Source organism: Lutzomyia longipalpis, chromosome 3, assembly GCF_024334085.1.
Source record: "Lutzomyia longipalpis isolate SR_M1_2022 chromosome 3, ASM2433408v1".
NCBI classification, from domain to species: domain Eukaryota; kingdom Metazoa; phylum Arthropoda; class Insecta; order Diptera; family Psychodidae; genus Lutzomyia; species Lutzomyia longipalpis.
The window spans coordinates 13284739-13301694 of record NC_074709.1 but is presented as its reverse complement, the minus strand read 5'-3'; the positions used below and the strand labels follow the sequence as shown (position 1 = coordinate 13301694).

Here is a 16956-nt window from a genome sequence, read left to right as displayed (position 1 = left end):
ACTTCGAAAATATTTTCGCTTTATTTTGAAATTGAAAATTCAACGTTAAAACTCGCCGCGGACTTCCGCGTAAGTGAGACAAGAATAGAGACGTGCATCTCTGTCTTACTTCAGGGGGAATGACGTCTTTGCTACATATATAGCGAAAATAGCGCATAGATGGCGCTGTATCGTGGCCATTTTCTCAAACTAGTTCGAAAAGTCTCTGCTCCATTTTCGACAGAGAGCGTCTTGCATTGCAAAAAGTGCTTTGGCTTGAGAAAAATTCGAGGGGAAAAAGTGAATTTTGGGCAATTTGGACGAGATGGAAGAGAAACCCAATACGAAGGATTTGAAGGTGGAGCTGAAGAGTATGCGAATCTGTCGGTTCTGCCTCAATCGCAATGAGCCCCTTTCGAATATTTATTCCATTGAAAATCGCCTAAATCGGTCGGTGCCGCTGCCGCTGCAAATTATGGCGTGCGTCGCAATCGAGGTAAATGTCATTGATACAATAATTCTCCCTCCACCCAATACCCACAGAAAAGTTCCTTTCATCGTACAAATTCCCCATTTCCAGTGGGATTTGGGCCGTGAAGGTCACAGCAGGGAATTCCGGTAGTTTCTTTTGGGGGTGGTTGGGATTTTGTGGGGAGGGGCAAAACTCCCGGATAGAGCTGCTGTGCAAATCCCGCCAAAAATTCCGGGTTCGTGAGTCCCGGGTGGAGATTGTGGGATGAGATGAACCTCCACTAATGATTTTTGGACGATTTATCTTCCAGGTTTTCGTCAACGACGGGATGCCGGCGTGGATTTGCGAGGGATGTCGTGTCTTCATGGAGCATTGGTATCGTTTCAAGCAGATCTGCAAAAAATCCGATACTCATCTCAGGCAATTTCACCTTACTGGGGATCTTCCGGAACGCATTGATTTACCCCTTTTACCGGCTGAATTCCACAAGGTTTGAATTTTCTTTGACTTTTTTTTTAAATAATTTCCGGAGAATGTTTTTTTTGTTATTTTCGAATTGTTTTTAGGCTCTGGGGAAGCAGCAACCACCCCCACATTCCTCCCCATCGACATCATCGGTTACAGTGATGTCCCAACCTGTACAGCAGCAGACTATTAAACGTCCCCGGCAAGGTCCACAGATAATCTCCCAGGTGACACTGAAGAAGCCCAAGATGGAATTTGTTGATGTGGCTGCAATTGGGAACACCGTGACTGTGGCTAATCCACCAAAGCTCCTCAACAAGTCACCGAGAATCCTCAATAGACCTCCGGGGAGGATTGTGCCCGTGCTGAGTGAACCCATCATTAAGACAAATGAAGCTGGAACAGTGGAGATCATTACGGAAGTTCTGGACAACATGGAGACATACAATGAACCCGATCCCATTAAGTATGCTCCTCCCGTGGAGACAAATGTCTTTCCGTGTCCACACTGTGAACGTTCCTTCCCACTGCGCCAATTACTTGACATCCATGTGAAGAATCATACAAGGGAGCGTGGCTATGAGTGTGCTGTGTGCGAGAAGAGATTCTTCAGCAAGTACGACTTGGGGAAGCATATGCTGACCCACACAGGAGAGCGTCCGTATCAGTGTGTTGTGTGCCAGAGAAGCTTCAGCCGTTCCACACTGCTGCATCGTCACGAGAAGATCCACACGGACACACCGAAGTACCTCTGTGGCTACTGCGAGCGTCCCTTTCTGTCCGTGGCAGAGCTGGAGAAGCACTCAGAGAAGCACCGGAAGAATCGTCCATTCCACTGCAAGGAGTGCGACAAGAGTTTTGCCTTCAAGCAAGGCCTGGAACGTCACGAGGTTGTCCATGCAAAGAATCAACCCCATCCGTGTGAGTATTGCGACAAGAGTTTCAGCACACCGAGTAAATTAGCGCGTCACCTCACTGCTCATGCTGGCCATCGACCCTTCCCCTGCAAGCTCTGCCCCAAATCCTACGTCCTCAGTCATCACTTAACGCGCCACATGCGCTCCCACGCCCAGAGTGTGGCCACGTACAATTGCTTCGATTGCGGCGTGACATTCAGTACACGCGATGAGCTGATCTACCATTCAGCCGTGCACGCCACGCAGAGTCTCGTCTGCCCACTGTGCAAGGAACAATTTGGGGATCTCGATGAGGTGACGGAGCACATAAAGAGCCATACCGAAGGGGATCAGTATGCGTGTGAATTTTGCGATTTAATCTTCACCACAGAAGGGAAACTCGATGAGCACACAAATAGTCAACATTTTGAGGATCAGCAGAAGTATGGGCCGAGCATAAAGCAGGATGAGGATGAGCAGGCCCCAGAGGAGTATGTTGTTCCGGAAGAAAATATCTCAAACATTGAGACTGTTGTGAAGGAGGAGAAACCCGATAGGGTGGTCAAGACAACACCCACAATGATCAAGTGTACGTACGGCAAAGGTCCGCAGAAGAAGGCGCAGGAAGCAAAGGCGGCAAAAGCAGCGAAGGAAGCGAAGGAAGCACGTCAGAGGGAGGAGGAAAAGGCAGAAATCCGTCGATCAGCTCGTCCGGCAAAGGTGCAAAACTACGCGACAATGTCAGAAGTGAAGCTGGACGATGAGGATGAAGAATTCATGAGAGAAGCCATGGCTGAGGAGGACTTTTCACCCGATGATGAGAACTACAAGACCGAAGATGAGCCAGAAGATGACGATGAACCCCCACAGAGCATCAAAAGAAAGTCCCCACGTTCAGCTCCGACAAAACACACTCCGAAACCACAATCAAATATGACTCAACAGAAGATTTCCGATATGCTCCGTGAGGCTGGAAAGAAGCCTCAGAGTCAGGCGGTGCAGGATACACTGCGGAGTCTTCCGCGTGGTGTGACGGTGACAAAGAAGGAGACACCAAAAGAGAGTCCAAAGGAGAAGCCCACGTCTGCGGTAAATTCCGCAAAGAAACTCCCCGTGAAGGTGGAGAAAAAGAGCCCAGCAGGGGCTGTGAAGTCCCAACAGGAAAAGCCCAAAGAGAGACCAGCAGAGCGTAGGCCCCAGAAGAGTAGCCCGGAAGAGCAGCCAAAGCAGAAAACGGCTGAAATAAAGATTGGAGATCGAATTTTGAAAGTTAAGAAAGTGGTTATGATGAAGAAGGGCGATTCTCCGGCTCCATCAACATCCCGCGCTGGAAAGTAAGTCAAAATCTTCTCATCCAACTGGAACTTATTAAATTAACAAAAAGGAGACTTTAGGAGCTCAGCAAATACCCTATATCGGTACTACCGATATAGACTACCGATATAGAGTACCGACATAGCGTGACGCGTGCTGAATCCGCCTACAGAACTCCTTCCGGAAACGTCGGCAGGAAACCCGCGTCTTAATCCAGCCGAATTAAAACTACTATCTCCGGAGCTTTCAACGCAGTTTGCGCGTGTTTCTCAGCGGTCAGTAAAGTCTATTAATGTTGGTATATGGAAGGGCTTTAAATTAATCCCCTAATTGTATAGAATTATCATCCTTTCGGAAACCCTTAAAGATTTCCAAGGAATTTCCTTTTAAACATATTTTTCCTTTCCTTTAAATGAATTCAAAAATTCCCCTTTTAAAGCTTTTTAATCTTAAAAGTATCTATATGGCGTCTACATTGTGTAATTGTCACTAAGAGAATCTTTGAGAAATAAAGTAAATCACATTTATGCCGTAATAACATTATCCAAACGAACATCAGTTGCATCCATGGGGAGTTCATCATCAGGCACAATTTGCTCCTTGAACGCCACAGCGATGAGTTTAACGTTCTCCCGGCCGAATTTCTCAATTAGGCGCGCTAGGAACTTATCGTAGTACCCCATGCCATGGCCACAGCGTCCGTAGGATTCAGTAAAAGCAACTCCGGGCATTAAAACCAATTCCAGTCCACCTGAATGTGGAAAAATCCGCCCCAAGTTTAGATTAAACTTCTAACAAATATTTAAGGTTTTGCGTTGATTTACCTGATTCAAGGGCAGATTCACGATTATCGGACCATTTAGGTTGTTTGATTTTCCAACTAGTCAACGGAAGGCTCTCGTAGTCTGCAAAGTCTTTCAATTTGACCATTTCCATTGTATTCTTATGATAAGTTGGAACGTAAACCTTGAAAATTAAAAACGGTTTTAAGGGGGAATTTCACAAGATTTTGATTTTTTTGAATTTTTTCATAAACTTTGGGATAGATTCTGTCAAAAATCTTTTATTTTCAATTGTTTTTTTTTAAGATTTTGACAATATTTCCTTTTCCAAAAATCCTTTAGAATGTTCTTAAAATTATTCTAAAAAGTTATTTTCCCTTAAAAAAATAACGAAAGAAACGAAGTGTTAAAAGCTCTCGTAAGCTTGGTCAGCTTACCAGTACATTTTACACAGAATACCAAATATCTTACAACTTAAAGATCTGCCTCACTATACGGGCAGATTAACATTTACTTAATACCGTATTTGAGAATTTAACCCTTATATTCCCAGAAGTTTCTGAATTTTTTTTACAAAGTCTGACTTCAAAATTGTCTAGAAAAGTCATTTTTTCACCAAAATTATGGAATTTTTCTAGAAAACTTCTAAAATGTTTAACTTTTATAAAAATATTTTTTAATTCAATTTTTAAGGGGTCAGAATCATAAAAGAAGAATTATCAAACGTAGATTTCCTGTTCGTCAATTAAAAATGTTAAAAATGACCAATAAAAAATAGATCGTCTTGGCGCTTTCAGCGACGTTTCGGTTTAGTTAAAACCAACATCAGGCGCAAAACGTCGCTGAAAGTTCTTTAACAATCGGCAAACGTGGGTTAAATCAATTTTACACAAAGTCACTAATCTTAAATAATGACCAAATAGAGCGTTAAACTACCTCTACAGCCTCATTGAAAATCTCACAAAAATTCTGTGTAAATTACTCCAAGAAAATTACTCACATTAGCTCGGGGGCGTCAGTTGTATTTTAATCAAAAAATTATTTTTTTTTCAAGCAAAATTTAACATTTTTAAAGATTTTTCTCACTTATAAAAATATTCTAATTACGTAACAAGAGCCAAAGAACTTTGTGAGTCATCTTCTGAGTTTTAAACTTTGCTTGAATTTGTTAAATAAATTGCTGTGTGCATAATCTTACCTCTTTCTTTTGATTAAACATCTCCTTGAGCAGCTCCACCGTGTTAACTTCGGCATCTGTAGAGAGGTAGACACTAACCCGCTGGGCAGCCTTAAACTCGGGCAGGGCAAGCACCTGGCGGAGGGATTATTTTGGGGATTTATTGACAAATAGCTCACTCAGAATCAGTGATGATAGAGAATTCAGTGTAAATACCTTTGCGGCTATTGCTTTAGATTGGGAATCCCTATTTTCTGGGGTCATGGCCTCAAGGCGGGATTTAATACGGAGTCGGAGAGCTGCTTTAGCTGGATTACGGATCATTGTCGAGCTTCTTCTACAAAGGAACAGAAACAAAGGGAGAGGGTGTGTGTGGCTCTGACGATGGCTGGAATGGAACTACACGCGAAGAGACAAAACAGTGAGTTATGTGGAATAATTTCTCATTATGATAATGTCTTCCAAAATCTCTGTTATCGCACCAACAGTAGCAATTTCTCAACCTTGGGTCATGTTTACTCTCTTTGCTTTTGCAATTCATCTCTCTTTGGGTTTATTTTTTTCACAACAGCACGTGGAAGGGCGTTCAATTAGAAGATTTTTCTTTAATTTAAAAGAAGAGAAATTTCTTTGCCCAACATTTTGCCATGAAGAAAAAAATTTATTGAAAACTTTAATTAACTTTGCATCGATCATGCAAATAGGTTGGGAAATTTTCAACACTACCTTTGGGAATTTCCTACTGTGCACCTTCAGTGCATTTTCATTCAACACATCTTCGTGTACATTTTCAAACTTCCTGACCAACTAATTTTAATCTCTTCCCAAAGAATTCTTCACAACTCCTCTCAATCTAAATGAAAATTGATGAGAATCTCAACTTTTCCTCTCTCTCTGGGGGGAAAATTTATGATTTTCTCCATCATCGTGATGTTTTCTTATTGCATGCTGTGTAGAATAAAAAAAATACTTGAAGTGAAGGAAAATTCTCATTGTGTCCTATTTTCCACTGGGAAGAAGTAATTTTGATGCATTTTTCTTGCATTTCCCGGAATGAATTTCCACTCCAAAGATTTTTTTGTAAAAGAGGATAACGGTCGATAATGTGAGATTTTTTTTGAATTTGAAAAATTTGTGGAAAAATTTTATTATCTCTATTAAACTTACCTTATAGAATGAATGCTTTATGAAGTTTATTGAGGAATGCAGCAGATTATCCAGGAATCTATATTGGATAAAAAATTAATAATTTAACTTAAAAATTAATCACGATTGATGGAAAAATAAATCAGAATTCTTTAACTTTATAGTTTGACAGAAAAATATGCGACGATCTCCGTATTATTAGCAAAACATAATGAATTGGAATGAAAGAGAAAGAGACGAAAGCAATTTGAGGTCATTAAGACTCAAACCATGTTTTTTTGTAGACCTTTTGGAGACGTCCCAACAAGCACATTTCGATTCAGATCTTTGCCTTAAATTGAAAGGCGTTACAAATTAGTCGCAATGAGTCACAAATATTTGTCTGACTCTCTTTATTAACAGTTTAAATATAAGATAATGAATACTTATACTTTATGAAGTTTATAGTGGAATGCAGCAGATTATTCAGGATAATTTAAGTTCAATTTAATCACGATTCCAATGAAACGCCTAATAATTCACCAATTTTTTTTAATTTTATGAATTAAAATCGTTTTTCCAACTAAAATAAATATTAATTTGCTTTAATATTCGAAGAGAATATGCAGAAAATTTTCTATAGTACCTACCTGTAGCTACACATTTCTATCGAAGAATTTTCCTGCAATTCCAAATGTGAAAAAGGTGAAAATAATAATTTCTCTTTATGCGAAAATTCCACGAATTCTCATTGCACAAGCAGCATATTTTGTTGAATTTATTGCAAGAGCAAGGAATGAGATGGAAGTTAGTGGAAAATTCTATGAGAAAGGTGTGGGGGTATCCCTTCTTCTGGAAAATTTCTACCCTTTTCTCCTTTTTTTTTTGGAGTCTGCAGTTTATCTCTCAAAATTCTCTCGAATGTGCTTTCTTTGGTTGATAAATACCAGCGCACAGGGCCCTGAGCTTGGGGTTCATGCGGATGTTCCATTCTTATCCAATTTATGGGACAAAAAGATTTGGGGTAGATTGAAATTCTTCTCCCGTCTTTTTTTTACAAAGTTTACATTAATGATTTCTTACCCATGGGTTGGGTTGAAATGTTACAAATTTTGCATTTCTTTTGGTAATTTTCGTAAATAGGGGATTTGGGGGTATATGGCTATTTTTATGCGGGTCTTGTGAGTAACATTCGATTTTGGCTTAACCTTTCAGAAGGACCATTGGGCGTTGGACCAGAAGTTACCATTTTTACAAAAACTAGGACAAGCTGGCGTTCCAAAATCAATGCAACATCTGGAATGACAGAAGTTACACTCCATGATCTGAAAATGAAGATTGAGGAAGAGAAATCTAGTGGAACAGTACAGGTTTTTGGAGCCTTGCTCATGGACGAAATGACATTCTTGATAGTTGGAACTACAGGAGAAGAAAAGTACAAACTTACACAGAAAATCCTTATTTCTTTATCCAGTGTGGATATCAAAATTATCTCATTCACGTTTGATGGACCAACATCCATAATAGAACTCCTGGACTTGCTTACCTTCGGAACTCTTATATATACATTCAGATGGGTTAAATTAGTCATATACCTGCCTAGTCCCTTATGACCCTTAGTTACTCAAACGACACTTACTTACTCAAAGAACACGGCCTCAAAAATCTTTCATTTTCTTAAATTTTCATTGATTCAATCTCTTACGCTCACGTAGGTAGAACTCTAAGGATTAGTCTAAATTTTCCTCCACAAACAGCCACCCACACCTGGTTATTCTGTTGACAAATAAATACTATATTTTATTACTTTAACGTAATCTATTTGCACTACTCTGAAAGCTATCGTGATAGACAGATGAAAACAAGGGTTGCGGAGACAGAGAATGAGGAAAACGGGTAAAGACGCTCCAAAAGGACAAAAGCTCAAGACTTTCAAATAAAAACTAATAACAAACGTAGGAAGGAGATAAGAAGGAGCAGACTGTGTGTGGGTGTCCTGTGTGTGGGGGTGGCAATTCTTCCTCCAGCGATGATGGTGGAATCTCGGCTCGTCTGAGTTTCCTGAGCAGTGGGTGGGCTAGCCAGGTTAGTGGTTTGGGGGGTTTCCCATGGCTATAAGGACGAAGAATCCCCATGCCTGGCATACAATACTTTATCGAGCAGCACCAAGGGAGACAAGCAAACTTGTTGAGTGGCAGAGACAGACGACTCATGCGGGGGTTTTTCGGGGAGAATGATTTTCACGTCTCCGTAAATGATGGTGCTACACACAGAGGAATATAGTCTAGGATATTTCTCATTCCTTGAACACTATACTGTGTAAATCTCCTGGATTTTCGTTGTTGGGGAAAGTGAAAAAAAGGAAAGAAAAAGAAGAGCTCAATGAGTAGTGATTCCCAAAGAGACAATGCTGTAGGATTTGCTTTATGATTATTGGTTTTATTTCTTCGGCTGAATTTATTATTTTTTCACCCACGAAGCTTTTTCTTCATTATGCGGAAGATCACGTTTTTTTTTTATATAAAAGCTCTGATAAAATATACCGAAGTATAAAGAAGGTTTTGCACAAAAATTGACCAAGAGCTCAATATTTAGTCAATTTATTGGCCAAACACATAGATAGGAAATAATTGATCAATCGATCGATTGGCCCAATTTATATAAATATTTTATCAATTATTGATCAATCTGATTGTGCTATCTTTTAGCATTTCCTTTATAAGAACTAAATTAATTAGCAGAGATTGAAGAAACAAAAATCAAAGGTGAAAGAACTTCTCATAAAAAGTTTTCTTCCTTTTGATTGTTAGGAAATTTCATTTGTATTGTGCTCAATTAACTAATTGCACCAAATTCCCACACACACACACGCGCATTTCAATTCCCTTTCTTGGTACAAATCATTCATCTTGTTCGATGAATAAATGTATATTGGACGTCAAGAGAAGGAACTTCCATATAAATTGGTCTGTAACCAATGAATTTATGTGTTTTGGTGTGTATACTTCTACGCCCTAAAAATCACTTCAATCACAAGGAATTACATTGATTTCCCCCCGAAAACAGAGAATAAACCGATATGCCTTCTGACCTTTATGTCTGACCTATCTTCTAAATAATACCTACTAATCTCTACGTGACAATCTAGTTCATTCATTGAAAGGAAATTAATTCTGATCAGGATGTTTCTTGGCAAAGTCTTCTCTGGAGCTTTCTCTCTTTGAATTAATTATTCAATCACATCCTTTAGAATTTATTTTATGCAATATATGCAAAAGGATATTAGTTTATTCAGGGGTTGATTTGAAATTAATTTTGAAAGGAGCGTCCAAGGATTGTCTCTTATCGTTGAAACTTTCTTCCTCAATCATTCAAATAAATTCATTGAATTCTTTTACAAGGAGCAAAAAGGTCGCGACTCACCATTATATTTTCTACAGAAAAGTTTCTCAAGTAAAATTTTCTTTCAATTTCATTCGAATTATCCACTTCGCATGCCAAATGTGATCCACAAAGGAAGAATCTCTCTGAGTTTGTCGTGTTTGCTTTTTAAACCCTCTAAAAAACTTTGTACAATTACCATGATTGAAGAAGGTTTTGTTTGAGTTGAAGAACCCCGTGTAGGCCAGTAGAATTAGCGGAAAATTACCCCAAACTTTTAAATAAATTCGGCCTAGCCAAATTTTGCACCATTTGATTCATAAAAATATAAGAATTTTTTAAATATCTACGTGCATGTTCTAAAACTTATGCTCATTTCAGAAAATGCGTTTGAAAAATTTTTCATACATTTTTCCATAGAAGCCATCGAAGCCATTGAACGAACATGCGATGTCGCTGAACTTCGTGTTCCGAAAAAGTATGATTTGACAGTTGAGAATTTTCGAGTAAATATTTTCATTTTTGTGGGGATTTTTTTTTGTTAAATAATGTGTGTTTACTTATTATTTCTGCATTATCTCATGTAGGAAGTACTTTTTTTAATCCTCGTTATAATTTGTTGAGTGGAAATTGTAAAAACTATAGAATTTTATGTGGTTTGTGTGAGCAATTTCTTGGAACACCCCAGTGACGTCACTTGTTCGTTCAATGGCTTTGATGGCTTCTATGGGAAAATGTATGGGAATATTTAAACGCATTTTCTGAAACGAGCATAAGTTTTAGAGCACTCCAGTAAGTATAAAAAGGTTTCTTATAATTCTTTGAATCAAATGGTGCAAAATTTGGCTAGGCCGACTTTATTTAAAAGTTATTTTACTTCTCAGCTGGCCTAGTGTGGGGATTGATGAAAAAGAACCTCAAATTGAGGCCATTCCCTTTGGTAAATATTGTTTTCAAACCCGAAAAAGCCACCCTCTCCCCCACAGCATGGAATGCCTGTTGAGGGGGATGTGACTGTGAGAAAATGTGTGAAAGAGACATTTTCGCACAGCTCTTTAGTAAAATTCATTTACATTATTCAGTATGACGGCAGTAAAGTCTCTAATTGGATTTTCGGTTGACAAACACCGAGGAAATAGATAAAGGTTCACAACACAAATGGCAATCCTCCCATTCACCTGTGCGTTCGCTCACTTCGAGCTTTTTCATGCACTTTTCCGAGGGAGAGGCAACACATAAAAGGGAAAATATTAGTTTACCCCCCACACGCGCGTAAAATGGCATAAAATGAGTAAGTTTGTAATTAAAGTTATGCAAAGTGATCAGCAGTTTGAAAATTTACTTGACTTCATGCTGGTACACAGCAAATGGAATATCAATCTCATCGTCGTACAATGCGGCACAAAAGCTTGCATAAATATTCCTTTTTGGCTTTGGAATATGATTTACAACCCCCATGTGAAATCATAGCGTTTCGTGTTTCCAATTAGACTTTTGAAATTTTACTAAAGTCTTCAAGAAACTCGATATTGCTTCAAGGAGTAGCTTTGGAAGCTTTTTAATATGAAAGTCAGTTTTATTTTTCAGTTAAATTAAACTAATCTTTAATCCCTTAAACGTTAAATAAAAATCAATTTCTTTATTCAATTTCAAAATATTTGACCTCATTTTCATTTCAATTTATTTTGATATTATTTTAATAATCTGCGTGTAAATGATTACAAATTATACAATGCAGATTAGCCCCCCCCAGCAAAGCACAAATATTAATATAAAACCAAATTCCACCCCCTCTAACCTCTCTGTGAAAAATTAGTTTGGATTCATAAGCTTTTGATAATTACTCCGTTAAGCATCTTCTAAATCTGCAAATTTAATGTTTAAATACCGAAAATTGGCGAGAAGGAAAGGCCCGTAAAACAAATTCCACCCCCAAAATTTCATTATCTCCAAAGGAAATTGTGTGCGAGTGTGTCTGTCTGAAGCTACCCGGAAAATTGGGTGGGTTTTGCGTTCACGCCCGTCAATAAAAGCTTGAATAAAAGCCAGGAGGAAAAAATATCCCCCTGGGTGGTGGAAGGAAGATTCGTCTTTCATTTCTGAGGGAAAACCAAATGGACAGTTGGGGTGGGTTGGGGGTTGAATGGATGAATGAAATGGAAGATGTGGTTGGTGGGTTATTAGCATAATTCCAGCAAAATATCAAATGGAAGGCTTTCCAAATGATGGGCTCCGCAAGCAAAAGGAATGTCTTCTCGGGGTATTTTTTTTAATTTGGTATTTGTCTTTGATAACGTCCGACTAGAGGCCGGAGGGTAAGTGACACCCACCCTCGTACAATTTCCTTGTCCATGCTCAATTTAATTTCCATCCCAAGAAAATACTTTGAAGGAGTTGGTTGTATTTATATGAGTGGACAGAAGAAGGTCAAAGGGATACGAATCTTTGTCTCTCATTTCTGCACTATTGCCAATTATTGTGTGTTGCCTTTGGGACCTTCGTGTCCTCCTAGAAACGCCCACCAAAGGCACCCATCTTGAGCTGCACAAGAATGTAGTTTGATTCTCTTTGATGGTATAAATTCAATTATTTTCCATTTCCTCCTTGAGTCACCCACAATACGATTGATTTTGTTCAGAATTTTCTTATTAGAGAGTGTCAGAGGAATAATTTGAGTTCTTATGGTTTTGATTGCTTATAATTCATTTAAAAAAAATTGTGGGATGTTTTAGTCATTTAATTGGCATTTAATTCATAAAAATCTTCTTATGATTTAGAATTTATTAGAATTTTTTGAGAAAAAAAATCCTTTTATGTATTTTCGTATTTCCGGTTAAAGAAGTTAAATTCATTTTGTCTTAAAAATTCTTAAAGACTTATGAGAATTTCTTAAGGGTTAAAGTGAGACTGAGATTATCCCCATTACGACACATATGATGTGCGTGAGCTTCCATATAATGGGCATTTCAAGATGCTTACGTGAGGTAATATATCTAATATTCCTACAGATGCTGTGTGTCCTTTGCAAGATGGACTTTGAGGTGTTTGGAATTGATAGCATCCTCTCATCCTGCCTGCGAGGGGCTGTAGCAAAATATTCTGTAAAGGGGAGGTGGTGGTAGAGACACCCAAAAGCCCCTTTTATTGCCAAAGCGGCTGCCATAAGGACATAATGAGGAAGAACTCCCCAGCATAGCCTTATTGTCCTCATTTTTATGACCTTCTGCATTTTGCTTCTTCTTCTCTTCCACCCCCCAACCATGAGCCTCAATGGTGATTTTCAATTATACGACACATCATTCCCAAACACCACACACACAAAAAAATATGCAAATAAGTAACAAAAAAGCTCTGCTTGAGCTTTCATCCCCAAACAATGCCGGGCATTCTGTCGATGGAACTTTATCGCCGGGAAAGCTCGTGAGGGAAATGGTTTACGACCTTCTCGGGGGCTTCTCTCTGCACACACAGAAAAAAAATTATTATTCTCCGTAAGATTATTACTGGAAAAATATATCAATTCATAAGATAAGATGTAACACACCAGCAGAGAGCATTGATGGAAATCAAAATATCGCGATGGTTGACGATAAAATATTCCACATGGAGGGTATAACAATAAAAAGCTTTTAATCGCAATATTTGGCATAGCATAAAATTCCACCCCAAAAGAGACCATTAGAGAAGATAGGGATCAGACGATGGGTCGTCAAAATTTATGTGACGCGTGGTCTTGTGTGCGTTGCAAAGTTCAATCCTCGAGTGTTCTGGCGTGCACAAAATTCCCAGACAGAGTGCTGGAGGTGGCCAATAAAATCATCCCACCTTTTGCAATCACAACGCAGACCTATACGGAATATTCAATTTACCCCCACGACCTTTTTTTTGGTCATAAATTGATTTCGTATATAAAACTCCGAGTAGGGACCACACCGCACATGGCAAAATGATGCTAATTTGACTTTGATGGAGATAACTTTATATATACAGAAGAAATTTGATACAAAACGTCTTGAACATTACAAGTTGAAGAAGATAAACACTTTGGGGGGTTTTGAGACATCCCCGTGGGACGAAAGGGCATTTCTCGCATCTTTTACTTGTAGATTTCTTCTGGGAATTGTTTTTTGTCTAAACGGTTGGGAAATAATGATTCAAAAAAGATCAAAGTCTGCATGTTTTTTCATCAATTTTCAACGTGAACTATTAATTTTTTTATGAAGAAGATAAATACTTTCGAAAATTATTTTTTTAAATATTTTCTGTGTACCCATCATTTCCTTTATTAATGTATCTTCTCTATGCATATAATTTCATGATTCTAATTCTTTTGGCAATCATTTCTGTCTTAGAAATAGTAATGCGTAGACATTCTTCACATTCTTATCAGAGAGAATATATCGCTAGTGTACGCGCCTGTCCAAGGACAATTCCGCACTGTAGTTGTAGAAGGGTACTCGACGAATTCTTTATGGGGAAACATCAACATGACCTCACTTTACTTCTTCCTGGCAATGAACGCGGCAGCACGCCATATTCAGTGAATTTCTTATTTATCAATTTTATTCCTTTAAATTCATTATCTTCGTAATTCATCAAGTAGTAGTAGAGAGAATCAATTCTGTTTTGAAGTAAAATACAGTGTAATTGTTACCATTTGTGCACCACCAACGCGGAAAAGAAGGAATTTCATCATTCACGGAAAGGAGATCAGAGACTTTTAAGGACACTCGCTAACCCAGTCAATTCTCGCCGGAGGTGTCTTAATGCTCCCTCTAATTGTAACAAGTGCAACATTACAAACATAAAATTCTGGTCCTTCGAGCCGGAGTTGAACCAGCGACCTATGGACCTATAGTCCACAAATGCGTACAGTACATACATTGAGGTTAAGGCCAGGAAACACTCCATCAACATAGTGTTATTAATCTTTTTACCATCTCCCTCAAAAGGTGCGTAATGTAAGAAGAAAGTGCAAGGAGGCGCTTATATCATTACAAACAGTTTGAACGTCTTCAGAATAGACAAAGAAAAATAAATATTCAATCTGAGAGTGTAGAATGGGTGTGAGTAAATTGCCTTAAGGACATTTTAAGGGGGTGATTCACTGACAAAATGTGCTCACCAGCACTTCATTAGATTGTCCAATGAGTATGCAAAGAATTTCACATTGTTGTATATAGCTGCGAGGGCTGTTGAGCGTCCGCAGAGTCGACCTAATTTTCGTTTGCGAATAGGAAATTCATGGTAAAGGGTAGCGAGGAGCAACAGCGTGCCTAGCATGGTCGCTGCTGTACCCGACTAAAAGCACACATTTAAACTTGACCTGCAATATTCTGGAGCTCTGCCCGATTATTGCTTCGGCATTTGTGCGCACAGTGCGGTGGGGACTTGGCGCATGGTCGAACTTTCGCAATCACGTGGGGAGCAATCACGTGGGAATATAATACGTAAAGGATTTCGTGTCTGTTCAGCTATGCATTATTCTACACCGTTGTTCCGATTGCGATGTTTGGTACAGAGGTTCCTTATATCAGGTGAATGTCACCAATGATATTAATTCCGCCCAGAGCCCCCCTTCATGTAGCCCCCATATAAAATTCATCCCTTTTTGACTACTTTTTGAAATTGGCGCCATAAATGTAGTTCCAAAAGCCACCTTTGATGTTATTTGGTACATTTTGTATAAGAGAAAATGAGACCATGTAATTATTTTCTCAAACTGATAAACCTTTTTCTACGCTATACAAGCCGTTCATCTCACTCTCACAGGGATTTTTTGTCTCGTTTTATCACTTAGCGACGTGCCCGAACTTTACGAACCATAATTCCTATCTTTTAATGCGTAAGTTTGGTTCATAATCTTCGGGAGCGTCGATGGGGAAAGCTCGGCAGTCAGAAGAAGTCAGTTTTGGGTTAGTCGCTATCAGTCCTTCGTCGGCGTGAGACGTATAAAACACGAGAAGACTTTCGTGTGAGACTTCTTTTGTACATATCGAATGGCATTCTAACGGGGACATATTTCATTAATTTTTACGCAATTTCACCACGTAATAATATTGATTGTAGTGTATTCAAAAGTAACTCATTGTGGTTCACTTTGCTCCCTCCCTTTTTACGTGCCATATAATATAGAATTTGCAACGTGGTGGATGAAGAAAATCTCTTTGTGCTTTGGCGAAGGAAATTTGTGAGTTGGAAAAAGGGGGTCAGTAAAAAAAGAAAATTAAAGGATTTTCTCTCGCGGCAGTGTTCTGTGAAAGTTTTTCCGGATGTTGCCAGTGACTGTGTTTCTCATGGGATGTAAAATATTATTTTTTCAGTGAATTCAACGAGTTTTTTTGCCCACATTTAGTGAACTTGTCTGGCTTTGAGCCATAATAAGGTGTGAATTAGTTGATATTTTTTTTTATCTAATATGTACACCATGAGACAACCTTTTCCGCTTTCCGACAACAAAATCCCCTTATTGTAAAAAATAATGTTTAATTTTCCAATTTTTACTTACTTAACCAAAGACATGGGAGGTTTATTTTCGAAGAAAAAAAAAATACCACCATTCCTCAATTCTATTGTCTCATGCAGAAAATATTTATATGAGTTCACAACATAGATTCACATATTTTTTTACTTCAATTTTTTTTACCTTCTTCTGAGGATTACAAGTTTAAATATTCTGGGAGAAAGATGCGTAATCCCAATTTTTTTTAATCCAAAATGCGCAAAACATAAACACATGTCAATATGACAGCATAGTCAGAGGTTTTCAACGTTTTATTACATTTATTACGCCCCTCTACACAAAAAGCTTTAGGGGCATTTTTGTGCGGTTAAATTTTGCTATGTATATTTTTTTTGTATATGTATGTACATAGCAAGGATATTTTTATTATTGCAAAACGAAAATTGGAATTATATGTATGCATATAGCATTATCGTGTTTCAATTGGATGATTTATTATTTATAATAAAAAGATATGAGTTAAAAAGAAAAAATATTTTTATTCTTCTGTTCAATTCTAACTAAACGAGAAAAGGAAAATTTAAAAATATCGAAACTAAACTAAGGTTTTTTTTATCCTCAATGCTAAATTTAATCAGGACAGTGGATATAACTTACTAATTTCCGAGTAGAGCATATCCGTGCATTTGCTTATACTCGCGGCTTTTAAAATATTCACATCTATTTTGAGCTTTGGGGAAGCTTTGTCTTGAAAGCAACCATTTCATGCATTTTATAAGAAGTAATTCCCGGATATTGAAGCACTTTTACATATATAATTTATTAAATTATGTATTGAGAATGCATCAAAGTTCCAATTTTAACTGAAAGGGGAAATTTTCAGTTTTCTCAGAAGTTTCCAG

General features: G+C 38.2%; 4 protein-coding genes across 6 annotated transcripts in view; 2 read left to right on the top strand and 2 right to left on the bottom strand.

Moving 5' to 3' along the window:
* The window catches only part of LOC129793173 (uncharacterized), a 1136769-nt gene that overhangs the window by 939863 nt on the left and 179950 nt on the right, over positions 1 to 16956 (bottom strand). The gene's annotated exons all lie outside the window — the stretch shown is intronic.
* LOC129793168 (zinc finger protein 366-like) lies at positions 204 to 3661 on the top strand. Its single transcript, XM_055832922.1, has 3 exons — positions 204 to 475; positions 762 to 941; positions 1018 to 3661. Exons 1-3 carry the CDS (start codon positions 305 to 307, stop codon positions 3148 to 3150), a joined length of 2484 nt encoding a protein of 827 aa, XP_055688897.1. The 5' UTR covers positions 204 to 304; the 3' UTR covers positions 3151 to 3661.
* Positions 3651 to 16128, bottom strand: LOC129793229 (5-formyltetrahydrofolate cyclo-ligase). Its single transcript, XM_055833057.1, has 6 exons — positions 16100 to 16128; positions 6253 to 6310; positions 5302 to 5484; positions 5107 to 5220; positions 3951 to 4092; positions 3651 to 3877 (listed from the first exon to the last, which is right to left on the bottom strand). The coding sequence occupies exons 1-6, from the start codon at positions 16111 to 16113 to the stop codon at positions 3651 to 3653; spliced, it is 738 nt and encodes a 245-aa protein (XP_055689032.1). The 5' UTR covers positions 16114 to 16128.
* LOC129793147 (transient receptor potential cation channel trpm) overlaps positions 15510 to 16956 on the top strand; it is a 69173-nt gene continuing 67726 nt past the window's right edge. The window contains exons 1-2 of one of the 3 annotated variants that reach the window (XM_055832843.1): positions 15510 to 15799; positions 15915 to 15976. The gene's annotated coding sequence lies outside the window, so the exon portion shown is untranslated. The remainder of the gene's footprint in view (positions 15800 to 15914; positions 15977 to 16956) is intronic. The other 2 variants (XM_055832841.1, XM_055832840.1) reach the window with 2 other exon arrangements.